Source organism: Hirsutella rhossiliensis (genome assembly GCF_020360975.1).
Source record: "Hirsutella rhossiliensis strain HR02 chromosome Unknown scaffold00007, whole genome shotgun sequence".
Classification (NCBI taxonomy): domain Eukaryota; kingdom Fungi; phylum Ascomycota; class Sordariomycetes; order Hypocreales; family Ophiocordycipitaceae; genus Hirsutella; species Hirsutella rhossiliensis.
In genome coordinates this window covers 2,520,242-2,539,838 of record NW_025408673.1, presented here as the reverse complement: position 1 = coordinate 2,539,838, position 19,597 = coordinate 2,520,242, and the positions used below count along the sequence as shown (strand labels likewise).

The 19,597-nt window shown below is 46.7% G+C and overlaps 3 protein-coding genes across 3 annotated transcripts; 2 read left to right on the top strand and 1 right to left on the bottom strand.

The window, feature by feature from the left end:
* Positions 1 to 6,684: 6,684 nt before the first annotated feature.
* Positions 6,685 to 8,055, top strand: HRG_07056 (o-methyltransferase domain-containing protein; the record flags this gene model as incomplete). Its single annotated transcript, XM_044865527.1, has 5 exons — positions 6,685 to 6,825; positions 6,875 to 7,001; positions 7,058 to 7,181; positions 7,234 to 7,688; positions 7,742 to 8,055. The coding sequence occupies 5 exons, from the start codon at positions 6,685 to 6,687 to the stop codon at positions 8,053 to 8,055; spliced, it is 1,161 nt and encodes a 386-aa protein (XP_044719489.1).
* Positions 8,056 to 14,626: 6,571 nt separating this feature from the next.
* On the top strand, positions 14,627 to 16,104 carry HRG_07055 (fungal chitosanase of glycosyl hydrolase group 75 domain-containing protein; the record flags this gene model as incomplete). The annotated part of the gene is made up of 4 exons (XM_044865526.1): positions 14,627 to 14,795; positions 14,906 to 15,243; positions 15,421 to 15,949; positions 16,034 to 16,104. The coding sequence occupies 4 exons, from the start codon at positions 14,627 to 14,629 to the stop codon at positions 16,102 to 16,104; spliced, it is 1,107 nt and encodes a 368-aa protein (XP_044719488.1).
* A 284-nt stretch (positions 16,105 to 16,388) lies between these two features.
* On the bottom strand, positions 16,389 to 18,509 carry HRG_07054 (calcineurin-like phosphoesterase domain-containing protein; the record flags this gene model as incomplete). The annotated part of the gene is made up of 4 exons (XM_044865525.1): positions 16,389 to 16,963; positions 17,019 to 18,078; positions 18,133 to 18,188; positions 18,245 to 18,509. 4 exons carry the CDS (start codon positions 18,507 to 18,509, stop codon positions 16,389 to 16,391), a joined length of 1,956 nt encoding a protein of 651 aa, XP_044719487.1.
* Positions 18,510 to 19,597: the final 1,088 nt, after the last annotated feature.

The window sequence follows — 19,597 nt, the reverse complement described above, 5'->3', positions numbered from 1 at the left end:
TAAATCCACTACTTATACTAGAACCCATAGTCTTACGTTAACCATCACGCCATAATTAGACCACCTACTAAGTTAGGAAGATATACTATAGATAGAGCTTTTTAAGCACTATAGAATGTGCTAGAAAGCTGACTAACTAGTCTACTAGTAGGCGAGCAATAGTCTATAAAAGACGAAGGATTTCCCTAGGAGTAGTAGATAGAATAAGTAAGTTCGCATATATCTTTTGCAACGCTATTCTTTTAATATATTATTTAGCCCCTTATATGTTCGTTATAAATTCCGGACGAAATCCTACTCTATACTCCTTCGACCGATCCTTCCGCTTACGTTATCGATTACCCGATTCTACGCTTATTGCTTATACCTTCTAACAGTATTAAATATATATACTATCTTACTTACCTTTTATTTAAGGAGGTCTAGTATATAAACGTCTAAAGGTTATAATAGTCCGATAATACCTTTACTTTATATACTACCCCTTTAATATAATATTGCTAGTATTTAAATAACTTAATAATAGTAAATAGTTCTTAGTTTAAAATACTATAATTAAGTCTAGCTTTAATAAACTTCCTTAACTAAAATATAATTAAATAGTAATACCCTTTATTATTAAGTTAAGAGATAATCCTTACTATCGCGAATTATAATATATCTATTTTAATATAAATACGTCTTTTTAGATTATAATATTAAAAGCGTAAGGCTCCTTAAAAAGCATCCTTAAAAGCTTAAAACGCTACCCTTTTAATAAGGTTTAGCTTTATACTTCCTAGCTTCTTTTTATATTTACTCCCCTTTAATAATATAGTTAAGAGCGCTATAACTCCTAAGTACCTATATATAAATTATTAGTAAAAATTATAAAACCTAAGGAAAACCTAAATATTATAGTAGGTTATAGGTTTAAGCTATTAAGCTATTACTATCACGAAAAAAGATATAGCCGCCTATTAGATATAAGCGATAGCATTAATTAACGTATATAGTATACGCGATACACCCCTATAGGGATATTAGGTTAATTCGTCCTAGGATACCTAGATATCCTAGACTATAGCGGGAATTTTTATATAGGCAGGCCCTATACTAAAACCGCGCTTAATTGCGCTAGCGGGACTCGAACTACGAGCCTTTGGGTAATACGCGCTAGGCTAGCTAGAAGTACGTGCGTAGTTACCGGGAAGTTCCCGGAGGGGTAACCCCTCCGCCTAGGCTTATAACTATTACGAAAAAAGATATAGCCGCCTATTAGATATAAGCGATAGCGTTAATTAATATATATAGTATACGCGATAATTACCTTTACCTATTAAGGGTCTATTAATACCCTATTAATAAATAAAATAAACCTAAGGAACTTAACTAACTATTAATAAAAGATATACTTCGATAGTTTTATATAAAGCTTTACTACCCTTAGCCTTTCTATTACTTATCCTAAGTATTTAGTATATTCTTTTCTTATCTTAAAGTATATAAAGATATTATTAAGGTAGACTATATAAATTATATCTATAAGCCCCTTAAGCGCCTAATAGATATAGCTTTAAAGGTTAGTAAGTTTAAAGGATATTACTAGGTATTTAAAATATCTATAATATATTTAGAAAGTAGTCTTTTATTTATCTCCTTTTTAAATTTAAATATATTAATATATATTTTATATATTAATCTTAGAAAAATACTTAGCTCCTTAATAGCGGTTAATAATCTCTAAAATAAAGGGTAAAGGGTACTAATTCTTTTATATAACCTAGTTAAGTTCTTAGTAATCTATATATAGCCGTAAGGTATTATCCTTTTTTAAAACGATAAGGATAAGCGCCCTAGCTAAGCTCTTTAACTCCTAGATTATTTTCCTTCTTATTATATCTTAGATTTAGTCGCGTAATACTTAGAGTTCCCTTTATAATAAAAGGTAAATCGGTCTATAAAGGGGTTCTATATTAAGGATTAAATTAATTAAGTAATCCGTTCCCTTTTTAGCTAGTAATAAGTCGGATTTATTAGCTAAGAAAGTATCTTTAAACTAATAAAGAGTTAGTAGGATTTTAGCCTATTCTTCTTATAAAATCCTTTTATCTTTATCTTTATTTAGTAGTAGGATTAGCTTAAGATTAAGCGCTATTATATATACCCTTACTTTATTCTTATATTCCTAAAAAAATCTAGAAGGGTTTTATAGGGTTTCGCTACTTAGTTAATACTTAAACTACTACTATCGTTTTTATAAGATAATATAAATACGTTTATCCTTTAAGGTAATAGCTAATAAAAGGATTAGTACTTAATCGTTTAGCGTTAACTTATTAGTACTAATATAGAAATAAGTAATTATCTTTTTAATACCTTTTATATTTATTATTTAAAGCGGCACTAACTATACTTTATACTCCCTTACCTTACTATTACTAAGCCTTAATAACTTAGGGTATAATAGCGCTACTTATAGTAATCCCTATTATTAAGTAAAGTATATATTTATAAGGTTAATAGTACTATAAGTATCTAAGTATATAAGGACTTTAATAGGGTTTTACCTTAATATTATTATAAGAGTTTTAAGTAACTATCTTATAAGTATTAAGTTTACTAAGGGAAAAGCATTTACCTTAATATCTTACCTTTTCTTTATTTTATAATATTAAGTCTAAGAGTCTTTACTAAGGTTTCTACTTTTAAAGAATTAGTATATTTTATAAATAAGTATCCTAGCTTATTATATTAGAAATATTTAATTCCTAATTAAATAAAAGATCCTTTTCCTTAATAACGTCCCTTAGTTTAGCCCTTAATAGGTATATCGCTAGCTTACTAATTATTAGTTAAATCGGTAGTATTTCCTTAACGATTTAGCTTAGTTTATTAGCTTCTTTAATTCCTCCCTTTATATATACTACCTTAGGAAGTAGTACTATTTTTATTCTTAGTTCCTTTAAGGGTAAAAGTAGTATTAGTATATTACCTCTTATTAATAGTAGTATCTTAATATTATTAAGCGACTTAAATAAGCTTTTTTTATTAATAGGTATAAATAAGTATTAAATAAAGGTTAATTTAGTCTTAAAGTTATAGCTCTAGCTTAGCGAAAAATATAAGAGTACGTGCTTTTTTTAATAAGCGTTTAAAATACTTTTCTAAGAAGTTAAGGTATAAGCTAAACTCTAGGAGGGACTAGCCTTCTTATTAGCGAGCCTCCTTTAATTATATCGCTAATAGTATCTCCCTATTTATAATATCCTTAATTAAGATAAGTATTTATTCTTTAAAGTCTACTTAATCTATACTATATTTAGTTTTATTAATTAGTATTTATTCTTTAAGGTATCGGTGCTATCTCGCTTTATAGTCGCTATATATATAATCTATTATATAGAGGATCTTTATTTTATCGCGATAAAAACGTCTAGGCGCTGCCTTAAAGGCGTCCTTTAAATCGTAAGTTTAGTCTAAACGTTTCCGTATATTAATAGGTTAAGATAATTAAGCGATATTTTTAATCTTAACCTTGCTACTATAACTACTATCTAATTTAAGGGAGTAGGACTATCGACGCTTCCTTAAATAAATAGTAATAGTACTAGCGCGTTTAGTAATTTCCTCCTTTAATTATATAACGCGATCTTATAAGTATTTTATCTCCTCTAGCTCTTTTATACGCGCTTATAGAGCTATAAGCTTTTCCTTATAAGATAGTTATCTTACGCCTATAGGTAGCGATATCTTCGATATAGTTATAACGCTATCTATAGTAGGGGTTTATTCTAAGGATATATCTTTCTATTCTTTATCTCCTAAGTAGATACTTAATATATATAATAAAGAGGCCTTAACTAGTTAACTACTATATTACGCTATAAGAGCATTATATAGTCTTCTCTAAGTAGCTATCTCTATTAAGTAACTAAAAAGGGAAGCTTTAGAAATTATAAGGGAATATATATTATAGTACGATTAGTTAGGTAATAGAGATAGCTAGAGGTACTACGCTATATATATTATATTCTCCTCGTTATAAGACTAAAGCTTATAAGAAGAGAGATTTTTCCTCTTTAGTTAGAGTAGCAAGTAGTCTATAATATATAAGCGGGGTAGGTACGATTCCCTGCTAATACCCTACCGATATATTAGTACTATATACCTAAGTGCTTTATTAGCCTATACCTCCTAGTAGCTCTCTTATAATACGCCCGAGCGCTAGTATACCTAGGCGCTAAGGCGGTATAAATACTCTATAATAGTATTAGCTCGTTAAGGTATTAGCTACTATTAGTTATAAGTATATTATAAAGGCTTCTTAAGTTTACTATTAGCGCTATCTAATAAATATAATATCTTTTATTTAGGCCTTTATACTAAGAATAGTTCTTAATAACTAATAATACTTATAATCTTTTAAGAGAATAGGTAAGTAAATAAATACTCTTATTAAATAAAGGGATTAAAAGGTAAAATAAAAGGTTAATTATAAGCTTATAAAATAGTTTAATATAAGTAAGTTAGTAACTTTATAACTTTATTAAATTATAAGAGAGAGCTAGGGTTATATATAAGAAGAATACTTAAGCGGAATAATAAATAAATATATATAGAGATATACTAAAAGGTATACTTTTAAGATAAACGCAATAGTATAAGAAATAAGCTATCTTAGTATAAAATAATAAGGCTATAAAGATAGGACTACCTATCGGTAGAAATATAAGAAGATAGGGTACTTATTAAGAGGATAGTAGCTAATAATAAGGGGGGTTATAAGAGGGAAAATAAAGGATAAAGGTCTAAAGTATAAGTTAATAAAAAGGATAAAGGTCGGTCTATTTATATAGGCGCTAGGTAGGATAAGGCATATAAGAAGGCGCCCTACTTAATTAGGGATACTATTAAGCTTAGTAAGGATAATAGTTTATTTTAAACTTTTACTTATAAGTCCTATATATAATTATTTTTATAACTACTATTTTAAAGTAAAGAAAGAAATATACTATAAGTACTATAATAATAAGTTAATAATAAAGCTATATAGAATTTTACTATATACTATATAAGTACTGCTATTTATATAATAGCATATTGCTGTTTGCATACTTACCCCATTTTCAAGATACGTACTAACGCCAGCCTGCCCCGCCTATTTATACCGCGCGCGCCTGGCAAGTACCCGTACCGCCCAAATGCCCGCGCCCGCGCACACAACGCACTTTTGGTCACATAACTCCGACTCAACGATCCCTCCAACGCCTGACGAAGCCGGCGGCGCGCCCCTCCTGCCGCGTCCTCCTCTTAATCCACTTCCCCTTATATTTCCTCGGGCTAACGATCCTTATTATAACGCTGCGAGAGACCGCGGGCTGCGGCTAAGTTTATCGATTGCGGCGTTAGTAATAGCTTTAAATTTAGTATGTGTGTTTATAGGCGGGCGCGGGCGCGGGCATTTAGGCGGTACGGGTACTTACCAGGCGCGCGCGGTACAAATAGGCGGGGCAGGCTGGCGTTAGTACGTATCTTGAAAATGGGGTAAGTGTGTAAACAGCAATATGCTATTGTGTAAATAGCAATACTCTACTATATTAGCGGCCCTAAGTTTAGACGGAGTATATATCTATCTTTTAGTAAGCTATATATATAGAATAATTACTGCTCCCCCGGTCCTAGGAGCTTAAACGCGTTATAGATATAAGATTAGCAGTTTATATTATAATAAGGTTTTTAAATAGCTAGGGGGTAAAGGGCGGTTCAGCTTGCAAGCTATTAAATAACCCCGAGTCCGAGTCCGTGCGCGTGTTCGGCTCCGAGTCGGTGCCCGCCATATCCGAGTCCCAGCCGACGTCGCCTGCTGTCTAGTCCAACTACAGCGTGATCGCCGGGGTTCAATGAAGACTGTCCTTTTAGTCCTACTTCGTTTATTTATTTATCCTCCGTCTCAGAGCGTGTTAAACTTTCCCTTCCATACCGGCAAACTCATGACTACCGTTACCCCAGATGTGTCGAATAGATCGTGAACGGTGAGAACCGACTTCACAAGCCAGCGGTAGGCTATGAAGCCTCCCAACCGTGATAACGTTCGGAGAAGAATTTCACTGTAGCATAATTATTATTGAGGTAAGCGGGGACACAGTTATCTAGTCTGGTAGAAATGCAGTGCTGGATATGAGTTTTAACTTTTCTGTATTTATGCCGTGGGCAGTTTGTTTACCTAGCAAATCGTATCAACAAACGTCGTATATAGCCACGGCTTAAGATCAAAATGGCCTTTTATGGCGCCACGAATGATCTCTCAGAATTCATGCTCATGGATTGTAAACCGATAGAGAGCGTCATCTGCAGACCCGTACGTAGACAAGATCGTTATAGCAGTCCCTATCCCCGAGTAAACCGACGTGTCACCACGTCAATTCGCACAGCGGCAAAGCCCGGACCGGCCCCAATAATCTTCTAACGTTTTACAAGAAAGTGGCACAGTTGAGGGAGACAGTCCTCACGTCAATACGGAACAGGCCCCGCGGAACCTCCGCGGATCCGGGCGGAGTCTTGGTCCTAGTCTGGCGCGAGTTTTGTATTTCGTCAGCCCCTGAACGGCGTCCCTTCGACTATAAAAACATCAGAGTAGCCATCCCTTAGTGGTGATTGATAAGATCACCTTATCCATCTACTCTCCCTTTCCGCAGTCTAAGCATGGATGCCATTGCAACTCAGATCCACGCCCTGACCCAAACAGCTGACGCAGCTGGCCGATTGGCTTTGCAAAAGGCTCTTCGACAGATGCAGGCAGAGCTTCAGAGCCCGATGGATTTTCTCATAAACATTGCAAACTCAGTAAGTGACCTAAGCCATGATCCGCTGCTACTTGTATCAACCAACTCAGATGCCGCTCCTCGCATCACTCCGCCTTGGAGCAGATTTGGGCCTCTTCCGGACTCTGGCGCAGCGCAATGACTCGTTGTCGGTGGCTCAACTGGCCGAGTCCACTGGGGCCTCGCCTCAACTTTTGGGTGAGTAACTCGAAGCTGGCTGACGTGCGTGTCACCTCCTTACGACCGTTTTGAAGAGCGATTACTCCGTTACTACTCGTCCAACAACATCATCAAGGAGGTAGGTGTCAATGAATACAAGGCCACGAGTCTTAGCCACGTGCTCGCGGATCCCAAGGGAGAGGCCACGGTCTATGTTGGGTCAGTCTTTTCCAATAGACGAGCCTTGTCAGCCCTACTAATATCCGACCAGGTTTGATACGCACGCCCCAGCATTCCAAGCCATGCCCGACTTCTTCGCCGACAACAAGTATCAAGAGATCGCCAGCACTACTCGGACACCATTTCAGAAAGCCTTCAAGACAGACTTGGGTTGCTTTGACTGGCTCGTTCAGCATCCGAAACATTTTGAGCCCTTGCAAAAGGTCATGACTGCCTTCGCAGGGTCAGAGTGGGCTGACGGATTCGCGCTTCTCGACAACGAGGTTAAGGCTGTCCCTTTTACTCCGCCTGACCCCAAGGAGAAGCCTTTCTTCGTCGACGTCGGGGGAGGACATGGTCACCAGTGCATCCAGCTGGGCAAAAAGTACCCGCACCTGCTCGGGCGTCTTGTCCTTCAAGACCTGCCCGAGGCTGTCAACAAGCTCCCGGATATACCCGGGGTCAGAGCTGATGCCTACAACTTTTTTGACAAACAGCCCATCACCGGTCAGTAGCTCACCTCTCTGCTAAGTACTACTCTAATATTGGGTGCCGCTCAGGTGCCAGATTTTACTACCTGCGCCGTATCTTGCACGACTGGCCCGACGACGAGTGCGTCCAGATCTTGTACAACATTGCCAGCGCCATGGCTGTGGACTCGCGCATCCTCATAGACGAAGTAGTGCTGCCAAATAAGGAAGCCCCTTGGCAGGCCACCATGGCTGATTTGGCAATGATGGTCTCGTTTGGCGGAAAGGAGCGAACCCAGCAGCAGTGGCAGATGCTGGCTGGGGAGGTCGGCCTGCGCATTGAACAGATTCATACCTACACTGCTTCGACGTGTACATCTGTTGTCGTCATGGCGCTGAAATAGAGCTCAAGGGATGGTATCGATTAGGGTGCAAGAGGGTAGACGCAGGTTCCAGTCGGCTGAGGTCCATTTAGGTCCGAGACTTTACTCAGGCATTAAGACGCATTTATCCATTGCTTCTCATACATCGCGGGGTTTTTGGAAAGACATTGATCATCTCCAGCCCCTTGGCTGTCGTATTCCAAAAACTACCCGCACCTTCTGCACCTGCTAGTCAACAGTCCCGCTATATGACCGTCCGACAGGTACGACAGCTCATGCTGTTAACAGCAGCAGGCAGTTGTCCAGTAGTCTGTCTGTATAAGAGGCAGAGGTGGAAGGCCGCCTGCTAATGAATTAGGCATCGGCTGCGGGGTCTGTTCCCCTTTGTAATATCTTCAGTCGCGTGCTCAACCGTCGTCTGATGGGTTTGGGAGCATTGTGGCAACACACGCATGAAAGTCGCCTTCTGAACCCCTAACCTGGGCTCAAGTCTAGTATTCAGCAGGCTTTCTCATGACAGTATCGTCCACGCGATGGCCCTTGACACTTGTGCCCCCTTCCATATATTGCGCGATCTCCAGAAATATGTGTTGACTTGAGTCTATGATGTTGGACCAGCCGGGTGTTGCTGCCACGTCTAAAATACGCAGGCTCGCATTACGAGACAGCTCTCATCGGCGTCATTGATACGTCGCAAGCACGTTTTACCTCATCCAATTCCGATGATATCATTCTTTCAAGCCAGATTTCCGCGCGGGACCGGCCTTTTGCTCGAAACATGTCCCTGGGTCGGCTTATGGACAAGTTTTCGAGGAACCTGACCTTGAGTATATTTAGTGACTCTCGGTTCTGGTGAGCGGAGCACCTTGCTCGTGGCTTGTTCTTCTCGTCGGCTAATAAGTTTCCAGGTCCCAAAACCGTACCCGTGGTGCCCGTCGCCCAGAATTTATCATCAATCGGTGACGCTACCAGAAACAAAACTTCAGTCTCGCTTACGGAATTGCCATTTCCGCAGATGGTTTCAGCGTTCTCGTTGGTCTGAGATCTCTACGTCTAAACGGCGTCTGCCATGGCACGAGCTTCTGCTCTATCCCCGCCACGACACGCCAATTTACGATGGACCGAGTGGCCGAGGACTCGTCACTCGTCAGAGCCGATGGATAAGAACATGCTCGAGACCAAGTTGTCTTCCAGTCGTTGAGTGCCGGATATGTTTTTGTGAGCCCCGCGAGGCTTTTAGACTTGTAGAGGTATCCAGGCTGAAAAGGGGCCAGATTGTAGCATTAGGACCAGGCCGCTTTACACCTGATCTACGGATACCAAGTAGTACGACTTCGCCTCTGTTAACCAGCAAACAGCCTTGGCTAGCCAGCAAACAAACAAAGTAGGGTAGTGTGCCTGGTCAAACCTGTTTGCTGGTTAATTGAGGCGTACAACTTCGTGTTACTTCAAGGCTGCCTTGGCGGTAGTGGCAGTGGCTATGCATAGGATGCCTAAATTTCTTGGGCACAGCAGCGAATCTTCGCCATTTCAGCACTCGTTGACATGTCATGCGCCAGAAATGTCGCATTCCCAAGCTCCACCTGCCGAACTTTCTTCGTAGCTTCACTGAAGAGGACTGACAGATTTCGATTCTTGTCCGCATTAGCCCGCAGGTCTTCATCCTCCTTGTCCCTCACTACGTCGCCGCGTATGACCCACGAAAGTGTCCATTTGCGACAAAAGGCAGCTCGAGCCAGAAAAGCGAAGAGAGCCAGTGGGTTCCAAACCCTATCGACGAGAAGATGTTGTCTTGGCTGAGGGGAGGCGGAAAGGCACTCTTGATACGCTTGCCGACCATGGCGCTGCTTCAATACAGGCATATTGACCTTGGACGGGCTTTGAATGAGGTATCCAAAATGGCAAACTTCTAGTCCTCATAAAACATGACTAGTTAACTGTCTGGTCATCACTCCAGGCCATTGTCAATATTTGCGACATCCAGATTGTGACGGACGCCGGGATTCTCATCAGCGGATTCGTCTGTCTAAATGGAGACCATCCATTGTCTGCCTACCACTGGAAAATCCTCGTTCATCTAGCTTGGTTTGCTAGCGTTACGCACCTAGCAGGACTGGCAGCCATTCGACAGCACCCCCATCTGCATCTCTTTAAGAGGAACATTCGTGTGGCCCTTATGGCTTGCGTCTTGACAGCGTTGCTAGTTGCCATGGTTCCAACGGGCTTTTTCGTTTGGGGATACACGGCTAGTTATGCCCTAGTCGCCGGCCTTGTGTTTCTTCAGTCATGACGTCGATTTCAGTTCCATGGAAGAATCCGCCTTGCGAACGGCGAAACCAGACATCCAAGATCCCCGGAAAATCTGGAAAACCGTGCCTATAAAGCCCTCGACGACGGAAGCATTCGCGTCTATGATATTCTCTTGCTGTGTCTCGGCGCTATACTCCGCTGCTTCAGGATCTTCGAACCGCTTTCAACGATCCTAAGATCAAAGCTGCATCGTCCAGCAAGCAATATACTCAAAGCGTCAATCTGCTGGATACATTCGCGTTCCACAGGACCACCCGGATCAGGCGAGGGTGACAGACTGCCAGGAACGGGCGTGAGTGACTGCCGCGACACCAAGCTCAAGCGGCGAGCTGTCTGGCTCCACGCCTTCACCTTTCCTGCGGTGGCTGTGTTCCTGAGCATGCGATTTCTTGCCGATTTGCTGGGCTCTGCCCTCTCCGATGTTGGTGACCTCAGCCCTTGCTTGACATAGCCCGCGTAATGAGAACTGACTTCAACATACTTTTAGATTTACTGGCTCTCTGCAACCCTGGTTTGGGGCACTCAAGCTACATGCTGCCCGCTTCAACTCTTTTGTACCTTGGGGCACCTTCAGTACTAAAAAGATGGCACAAGAAGAGGATCAGTGGACCTTTGGCCAGGTGTTACCAGTGCTGCTTCTTGCCGGACCCGTCTTCAACCTGATAGATATTCTTGCTACCGAGACCAAAAAGCAGCAGTGCAAGCCCGCTACCGGCGTTGTATCGCATGGCTCGCCGCATCCGCCTCGAGAGGCCTTATTCACAAGTACGGACGACACATGTACGCTCCGACTGCTTCGCCGTGAAGACTATGCAAGAAATTACGTGCTCGGGTCTTGCCTCTCAGGCACACTTTGCACAACTTGCGTGCTCAGCATTTCGTTCATTTACGAAGTTTTCTGGGACTTGGCTACAACCGTTGAAGTTGATATTGTCAAGAGAGGCGTTGACATGATGCCACCAAGTCTGATCCAATATCTGTTCACCCAGAAGGGGGCTTCTGTCTACATCGCCGTGGGCTTCCCTGCTAGCTGCTTCTTTGTTTTCTTGACCGGGGTAGGCCTTGATTCATGGCTTCAGCGGCCTCCGTGCTTGTTGGGCAAGTGTCTCGGGGCACACACACTCGCGATTCTTCTTTTCACCAGCAACCTCGTCTGGTATATTTCGCCTGTAACGCGGGCTGAATTTGGGCTCCCGACTGTGGACCGGATTGGCTGGCCCTGTTCGATGCTCGTCATTCATGCTGTGCAGACTCTATGTCTCTATTTCATATACCTTGGCATTCGGATTGGCAGCATGTATTGGAATTGATGCCCACAGCCATCCGACATCTGGTTTTCGAATTCAGCGGCTTTGGGGCCGCTCGCGTCAGGCAGGAACCCCAAGTCAGTGGTAGCAGAGCGCCGTGCATATCGAGGCCAAGCCGGCCGAATCCAGGTTATACGCTGAAACGCAGCTTTCTTCCACTCTGTGAAAAGTAGTCCGAGAACATGGAACGACTTCAGATCACGCTGGTGAGTGTGAGAGAATCCCTTGCAGGACCTCAATCGCCATCGACTGCCTTCGCATGGAGCGTGATATGACCTTGCTGACGACCATGTTCCCAGTGCAATGCAGTCTCCCACTGATTCATCTCTACTTGCTTTAGAACAATGTTCCAACCTTGAATTATGCCGTCACATCCCCCCTCCCCCCAACCGCGTTTCGGCAGCCATGTCCGCCTCGAGAGGGATCATAAGCTTTAACATGAAACAGAGGTGCCTCTGTCGACAGATGTGTATACTTTCTGAGTCAACATGAATCCCCTTCACACTGACTGTAGCTGGACATGAACAGCAAATTTGAGGCCTGTGGTGGTTACACAGTCTAAATAGAAGCCATTTCCTTTTTCTCTCTCCACAGGTCGCTGATGAGGTTGTAGACTCGCGCTTGGGTGTCAAGGACGGCCAGGTATGTGAAATAAACACTCAAAAGCTTGGCATAGGCGGCCGAGACGAAAAGAGGCTGGCTTCTTGTCTCGCGATAGGTGATAGTAAGAGCGGCCGCTATATATAAGGGTTAACCACACGATAGTCTGCCTATAAATGACCTCATTTTAGTCTCAAAACTTAAGGTCATGATTAACCGATCAAGGGGTCGTTTGTGCCGTCGGAAGGGCATTTTGCTCTACTGGAAAAGATGTCAGTCTCGACTTGCCCGGCATGAAAACATGCTAGTCGCACTAGAAAACAGCTCAACTGTTCCCGGGGACTTTTCGGGGCATCGGCGCTCTTTGATCGCTGGTGAATGAATCATTTAGTGTTGGCCGCTGTATATTTATTTAGCAAGAGGAAATCCCAAATTTGAAGAAGCATGTATCACTGAGAAACAGGCGGAAGGAAGGTGGAAAGGAGGTTAGTCTGGCCTTGAAACAAGAGTTAAAAAAGGTTCCCCATATGATATAGATTATCTATTTGTAACTTAGTAAGTTGCCTATCAACTAAGTAAGTCATTTACGGAGAGTTGCACTGAAGTCGGTGGAGGTGGTCCTGACGACTGGCGTCCTGCGAGTGACAGACCTCTCCCAGACGTTTCATCTTCTGTATTACCACCGACTGGGAGTAGGCGGTGCTGGCTTTGCTAAAAAGCACCGGACGATATATCTAGGGGTTGAATAAAATTCATCCCATGAGTCGGGAAACCCGCCGTCGGTTATACTATCGGGGCAACGTGTTGCGTTGGTTTTTGTGGCCATGTAACAAGCATGACCTGACTACACAAAACGCAAACACTGTTCCTGCAAGGCTTGTGAGGTAATGGTCAATTCTCGCGTAGGTGAGCTCCTCTGCGTCTCAGAAAAGCCATACGTAGGTGTACCATATGTAAGTATACACTGAGGCATGGCTTTGTTGAGGACAGTCGACCTCCGACTCGTGAATAATGGTGAGCGGGGCAGGATCATGTTTCCTTAAGCAAAAAAGACACCCCTCTTACCAGCAGGTCTATGTCAACTCGCAATACGAACCGTCAATGCTGAGTTCAATGGCTTAACATTAGGAGGGCACCTGGCTTTCCACCATTTATACTGGCCAGGACTAACCAGCGTACAGGTCTATCGAACTAGCTAGCCAAGAAGCGGAGAAGCACAGTGTAGTAGCAGGCGTTTTCCAGCCTGCTTGGTCAAGCAATATAAAAGTACGCACTTTTGTGCCAATCAGGCCATCTCGTTTCCAGTTTTTAGCTCGTCCCGGACAAGACAGGACGGGCTGGGTGACAACTGTACGGGATATGGCTAGAGCATCCCGGTCAGCCAGACTCATGTGCTGGCTAGTTGGAATCTTCATATTCGACCTCTCCTGTGTCTAATCAATGCCGTTTAACATCCTAAACGTACAACACCCAGGCTTTGACTCCACGGCTCGCCAGTTGGGGTGCACGTTTTACAATGGTACTCTGGCGGACTGGAAGCTTGTAGCTCGCCACCTGCAAAGAGCGTTTACAATGCCACACGGGACAACTATTCGCTATATGCTATCTATCCAAACCTGTATGCTAGTTAACGCAGCCGTCATTATATTTTCATTGGCCGAGTTTCTATTCACCCTGCTAAACTGGTTACTCGATTGTGGAGCAACCATGAGATTAGTCGCCCGGTTAGCCTATTCGCCATTCATGCTCAAAGGCATTAGACGGCCATCTCAAAGGGTCCCACCGCCAGTAGCTTATTGAGTTTAAGCCTAAAAAAGGTCCTAGCTCGCCTTGTCGCCGTAGTTACCTGCGACCGGACGGAGAGGATAACGACGATGTGGCCGCCCTGGGCCCGCACTGAGACACCAGCCCAGGTCTCGCATGAGACGATACGCCGCTGGATCGGTCAAAGAGACACAGGGTTCCGTCACTTGAGCTTGTCTATACGAGAACTGATGACGTCAATCACCCGGGTAAGAGAAGGCCTGGCGTGAATGTAACAAGGACAGGGGTAGTGTGTAGAAGCTCCGGGGCGATGCGTTGCCGAGCTCGCATGCAATCGCTGTACAATACCCAGAGCTCAAGAACAATAGTCTAAAATATAAGAACCAGAGAGTGAGCATGTGCCCATGGAAACACCAGACACTCTATTTCCAAGAACCAAGTATCAAATAAAACGTTGAACCCGTCTGCTGCTACCGTCACTTCATCTCAAGAAGTATCACCAGCATCACAAGCACACCTCCAGGACTACGTACGCCAGGCTCTTCAAACCTGGCCCTACTGCCCCAGGCCTCAACTTTTAGTACCCTTTGAACAAGTCTGGCCTCCTGAGAATGCCTCTCCGCAACTCCGTTGCTCTCGCTCTCACACTCCTCGGCGCCGTCGTCTCTGCCCGCGACGTCCCCGGTAACATCCAGAGCTTCCTCGACAACATCCGCGCTCAGAAGCAGTGCAAGAACGTCTTGGCTGGGGGCTTTCACAGCTCTAATGGTGACTCTGGGGGTATGTCTTACTCTCCGCAGTCTTTTATCCCTCCATGCCCTGGAGTCAAATACTGTCATGGCGAATGCCGCTTGTAAATGCATGGCCAGCTGACACCAGCTTGTTATTAGACTTTGAGTACTGCGGCGACCACTTGAAAGACTTCAACGTCATCTACCTCCAGGGCCGCAACGGCCAGCTCGTCAACCTGGACATTGACTGCGACGGCGTCCAGCGCGGCCCCGCCGACGACGGCCGCTGCGGCAGCTCCAGCGACACCCAGTCCCAGTCATCCTTTAGGGACGAGCTCCAGGGTTACGGCGCCGGCCAAAAGGATCTCAACGCACATGTCCATCCTTACGTCGTCTTCGGCAACAACGGCGAGAGGCCTGGCTGGCGCAAATTTGACCCTACAAAGTACGGCGTCGAGCCGCTCAGTGTCATGGCCGTTGTGTGTGATAACAAGCTCGTATGTCCTCGACCTTTTCTTTCCTTCGTGACAGGTATCAGATGCTTCGAACGTCTCGTCTGTGCCCTCTTTGTGGCTTCCAATGTATCTTTGAAAGACAGCACGTGAAGCACGGAAACAACGTGGCTGACATGAAACGATTCACTTCTTCCCACTCGCCCACCCCTTCGGTATCAGGTATACGGCATTTGGGGCGATACCAATGGCGACGACGCCGAGGAGGCCATGGTTGGCGAAGCCTCCATCTCCCTCGCCACCGCTTGCTTCGGCAAGGGGGTCAACGGCAACGCAGGACACGACGAAAACGACGTCCTCTACATTGCCTTCCCCGGGAAGGATGCCGTCCCGGGAGCCAAGGGCGCCAAGTGGAACGCCAAGAGCTACCAGGAGTTCGACGGCAGCATATCTCGCCTCGGCGACCAGCTCATTCAGCGTATCGACAGCAAAGCCGGTAGTAGAGGCGGCGGAAGAGAGGGGAGGGGAGGAAGAGATAGTGATGGAGGTGGTGATGGTGACAGCGACAGCACCACCAATCCTGCCTTTCCTCCCAATGGCAATGGCAATCCGTCGTCTCCTACCCCTGACAAGAACTCCTCTGCTTCTCCTCCTTCTCGCAACGACAATCCTTCGTTTCTTCCTATTGGCAAGGAAGACTCTGCCTCTCCTTCAGCCAGCAATGGCTGCTCTCGGAAGGGCCGCTGCAAAGGTGAGCGCCTCCCTTGACGTAACATTCCATCGCTTCCAGCATCTCCTGACACGACTGCAAACTGATCCTGTGTTGCTGCTACAGGGGCTTCCTGCAAGTCGTACAAAGACTGCTCCGACGAGCTCGTCTGCGAGAGCGGAAAGCGCACCGGATAGTGGCCAGAGAGCAGGCCAAGGGGATATAAGGCCGTGGGTTCGTGGGATAATGATGCGACGACGAAATGCTCCGTAGATATTTAGACGCATACGAATACACACGCCTAATGATTTAGAGTATACTGATTTTAACGTCTCGATGTACGCACTATCCCGCACATCGTGGTGCGTCCTCTAGGGGTTTCGCGCGCGAAAAGCCGGCACAATCACGGGAGCATCTTCTCCAAGTTTCTTCCGCCACGACTGAATCATTCACCACTCGACTCATAGTTGAGGTGAATGGCTCAAGACGCCAAAATCTTGATTCTCCCCTCGACGCGCGGTGCAATCACTCGCGTCCAGTCCACGTCAAACTCGCCCTCCTTCATCGGATCGCACACGGCCGCCTTCACGCCAGCCTTGCGCGCCCAGCGAGTCCAGAACTTTCTCAAAAGCAGGACTTCGCAATCCATCCTGTCTGTGGTGACGCCGTTGGCTGCGCTCTCGTCCATGTGTAGGTAGTCGAAGTGATCGTCTTCGTCGTCGTCCAAAGGCTTTTCGCCGAGGCCAAGGCGCTGGTGCAGAAAGCCATGCCAAGTCGTCTCACCGGCCGCGTCCTGTTTACTGCTCGAGGCGAGTGACCCTAGGACACCCGGACTGTCGTCCATTTTGCTGTGCTCCCTCTTCCGCACCGATGCCAAAGGCACGGCACCCTTGGCGACCCCAACCCAGTGGTCCGACAGCTTCTTCCACTGGCCAATTGTCTGCAGGCCCATGAAGTATTGCCGCAGCATGGCTGAGATGAGAATGCCGTGCTCTTCGTCAACAAGTTCCTCTGCCTGACCGCCCTCTGATTTGACGAGCAAGCTGGTGAAGCCATCTGGACATGCCCTGTCAGCGCCTGTCAGTTGGCAGAGGGCGTAGTTGGTTCTCACCTTTGCCGCGCCCCATGTATCCTCTCGTCGCAAGAAGATACTGCTTGTCCGGGATCCATTGTTCGCCCCCGATGGACAAGGAGGTGAGTCTCTTGCCGCTTGCTCTGCTCGGGCCAAACTCGTAGACAATGTTGGAGACTTGAGGGAACCTGCCCTCCAGAGCGGGATACGTCGAAACACCATTTTCCAAAGCATCCCAAATGGCTTGGCCGGAGACTCGCAACAAAATGGCTGGATCCTCAAAGGGGAAGCAGTTTGTGATGTCCTTGATGCGAACAGCTCCTGGAGGATAGATTTGGTCGCCGCGGATGGTGCCCCCGGCCATGATTGTACAATCGGCGCTGTGGTAGCGCCGCATGACGTCGCAGACAAAGTTGCCAATGTTGGATTCCTTGATGCGCACAGTGCTGAAGCGCGCGTCGAGCGGCATAGCCGTCCAGCCAACGGGCCGCGACAAAGACTTTTGCAGCTTCGAAGTGAGATGGCGGGCGAGCTTGGCCGAGGGCTCGTGTTCGGGCACGTCCGAGGTAACATCGCGGCGCCAGATGTCAAAGTCCCACTTGCCGGAGCCGTCCCTTTTCCTCCGCGCCTCGAGGTAGCTCATCTGCTTGAAGTCGGTGCCCGAGCGCAGGACGTGGGTGCCGTTGACGATGCTGTGGCTGTAGTAGTGATCATGACCGCCCAGGATGATGTCCATGATACCGTCCGTCTGCTCCGCGAGCTTGTTGTCGTTGGGCTCGCGCATATGTGACAGGCAAATTACAATGTCGGCGCCTTGCTGGCGCAGCTTGGGGACCAGTTCCTTTGCGGTGGCGGTGGCCGATTGATAGATGAGATTGGGCGGGACGCTGTTGATTGTTTCTAGCCATTCGCGCTCACCCAGGCCAATCAGGCCAACCCTGATGCCGTTGGAGGTGGTGAGCATGTGCGTGCGGCCGGCATTGCCCAGAGGCACGTCGACGCCGAGGGCTGGGTCGAGGATGTTGGCGAGGAGCCAGGGAAACTGGCACTTCTCGGCGAGGTGGCGGAACTGTTCGACGCCAAAGTCCAAGTCGTGATTCTAGGTGTCGACGGGCGTCAGTTGATATTGACAACAGATGAGAGACAAACTTACCCCGACGCAAGCGCAGTCAGTCCCAATGGTGTTGAGGACGGGAACCATGTGGCTGCCTTGTTTGCCGTCAGTCCCAATTGCGTCACTTGGAGGCATGGGCAGGCCAACCAACCCTTGGTGACGCTGCTTTCGAGGCTTGGGTTGAAGGCATCGCCGGAAAAAAGGGTCAAGAGGTTAGGCAGCTTGTCTTCTCGATACTCGTTGACCAGGGTCATGAAGCGCGCAAAGCCGCCGACGGGCTCGGCACTGGCCTGGTCGACATGATAGACGTCGTTGTAGTGGAGGATTCGCAAGTCCGGGGCATCCGCAGCTTCGTCCCGACCCGATGAGAAGGTCGGCCTCGGCTTCGACGAGGGCTCTGCCGTGCCATTGCCCATGTCTTGGATCCTTTGTTCTCGGGAGCTTGTGCAGGGGGAAGAGGCGATTAGGGGTGTCGGCCAAGTCGAGCTCCACCAGCTTCGTCGTCATCTTGACTCTCTGGAGCGTTCAGCACGGACTCCCTGTCTGTCTTGGGAGTGGCTTGCGAGGTCCAGCTCAATCCGCTCCTGCAAGCGAACAGCCTCACGTGACGAGCTTGGCTCTCGATGAGTAAGCACTCCGCTTATCCACATAAACGCCGACGGAGTTTGGCCTCGCAATCTCTCCCTCACCAGATCAAGAGTTAACGTAGCCTATTATTCCACTTCCATCGCCCTGTCGACACCTCTATCAACGGCCACTTCAATCCCGCTCCGATACTCAGCCACGTACTGCTCGCTCTCCTCGCATCGGCAGAATTCCCGCCTCTCAAGAGAATGACCGCATTCGTCGTCCGTCACATTGGCGCCTCCCTTGAGCACCGCTTCGCTTGACCTCGATACAAGACCACCCATAATCATGGCCCAGAGTCGCTCTACATCCAAGCCACGATTGGCAAGGCACTTGCTCTCGCTGCTGTATCCTGCTTGCTGTTAGTGGCCGTGACACCACTCGTCGGTCCTCATGCAGCGTTCGTCAACCGCGTCGGCCTGCGGGCAGCCTTCCGAATTCGGCTTCAGCAAAGGCAGGCCCTCTTGAGCTCTGGGCTCTCCAATGATGAGCATGCCTTCAGGGTGCCGATGTTCTCGTTCGCCGGTGCAACCACCGGATGCCCCCCCGTAGTGCCATGGAGATATGGCCTTGCCGAAGCCTCTCCGCGGAGCTCCAGGCAATGGCCTTGGGATCTAAACAGCTGCCGCACATTGTCGGCATTATTGCACACTCTGCCATCCCGCGACACGTTTCCTCGCCGAGATGGTCCCGGCCGCCGCACTGTGGCGAGTAGACGATCGAAAACGGCGGCTTAGAGCTCGACGAGAGCGGTCCGCGACGGTTCAGACACGCCTGTCCCTATGCAGCCAGGTTGGAGCCAGTTCACCACTCTTCAGTTCCAGGGCTGCGCTCGTTCTCTGCTCTCGGAGCAGGACATACTTGCGAGCTTGGGAGT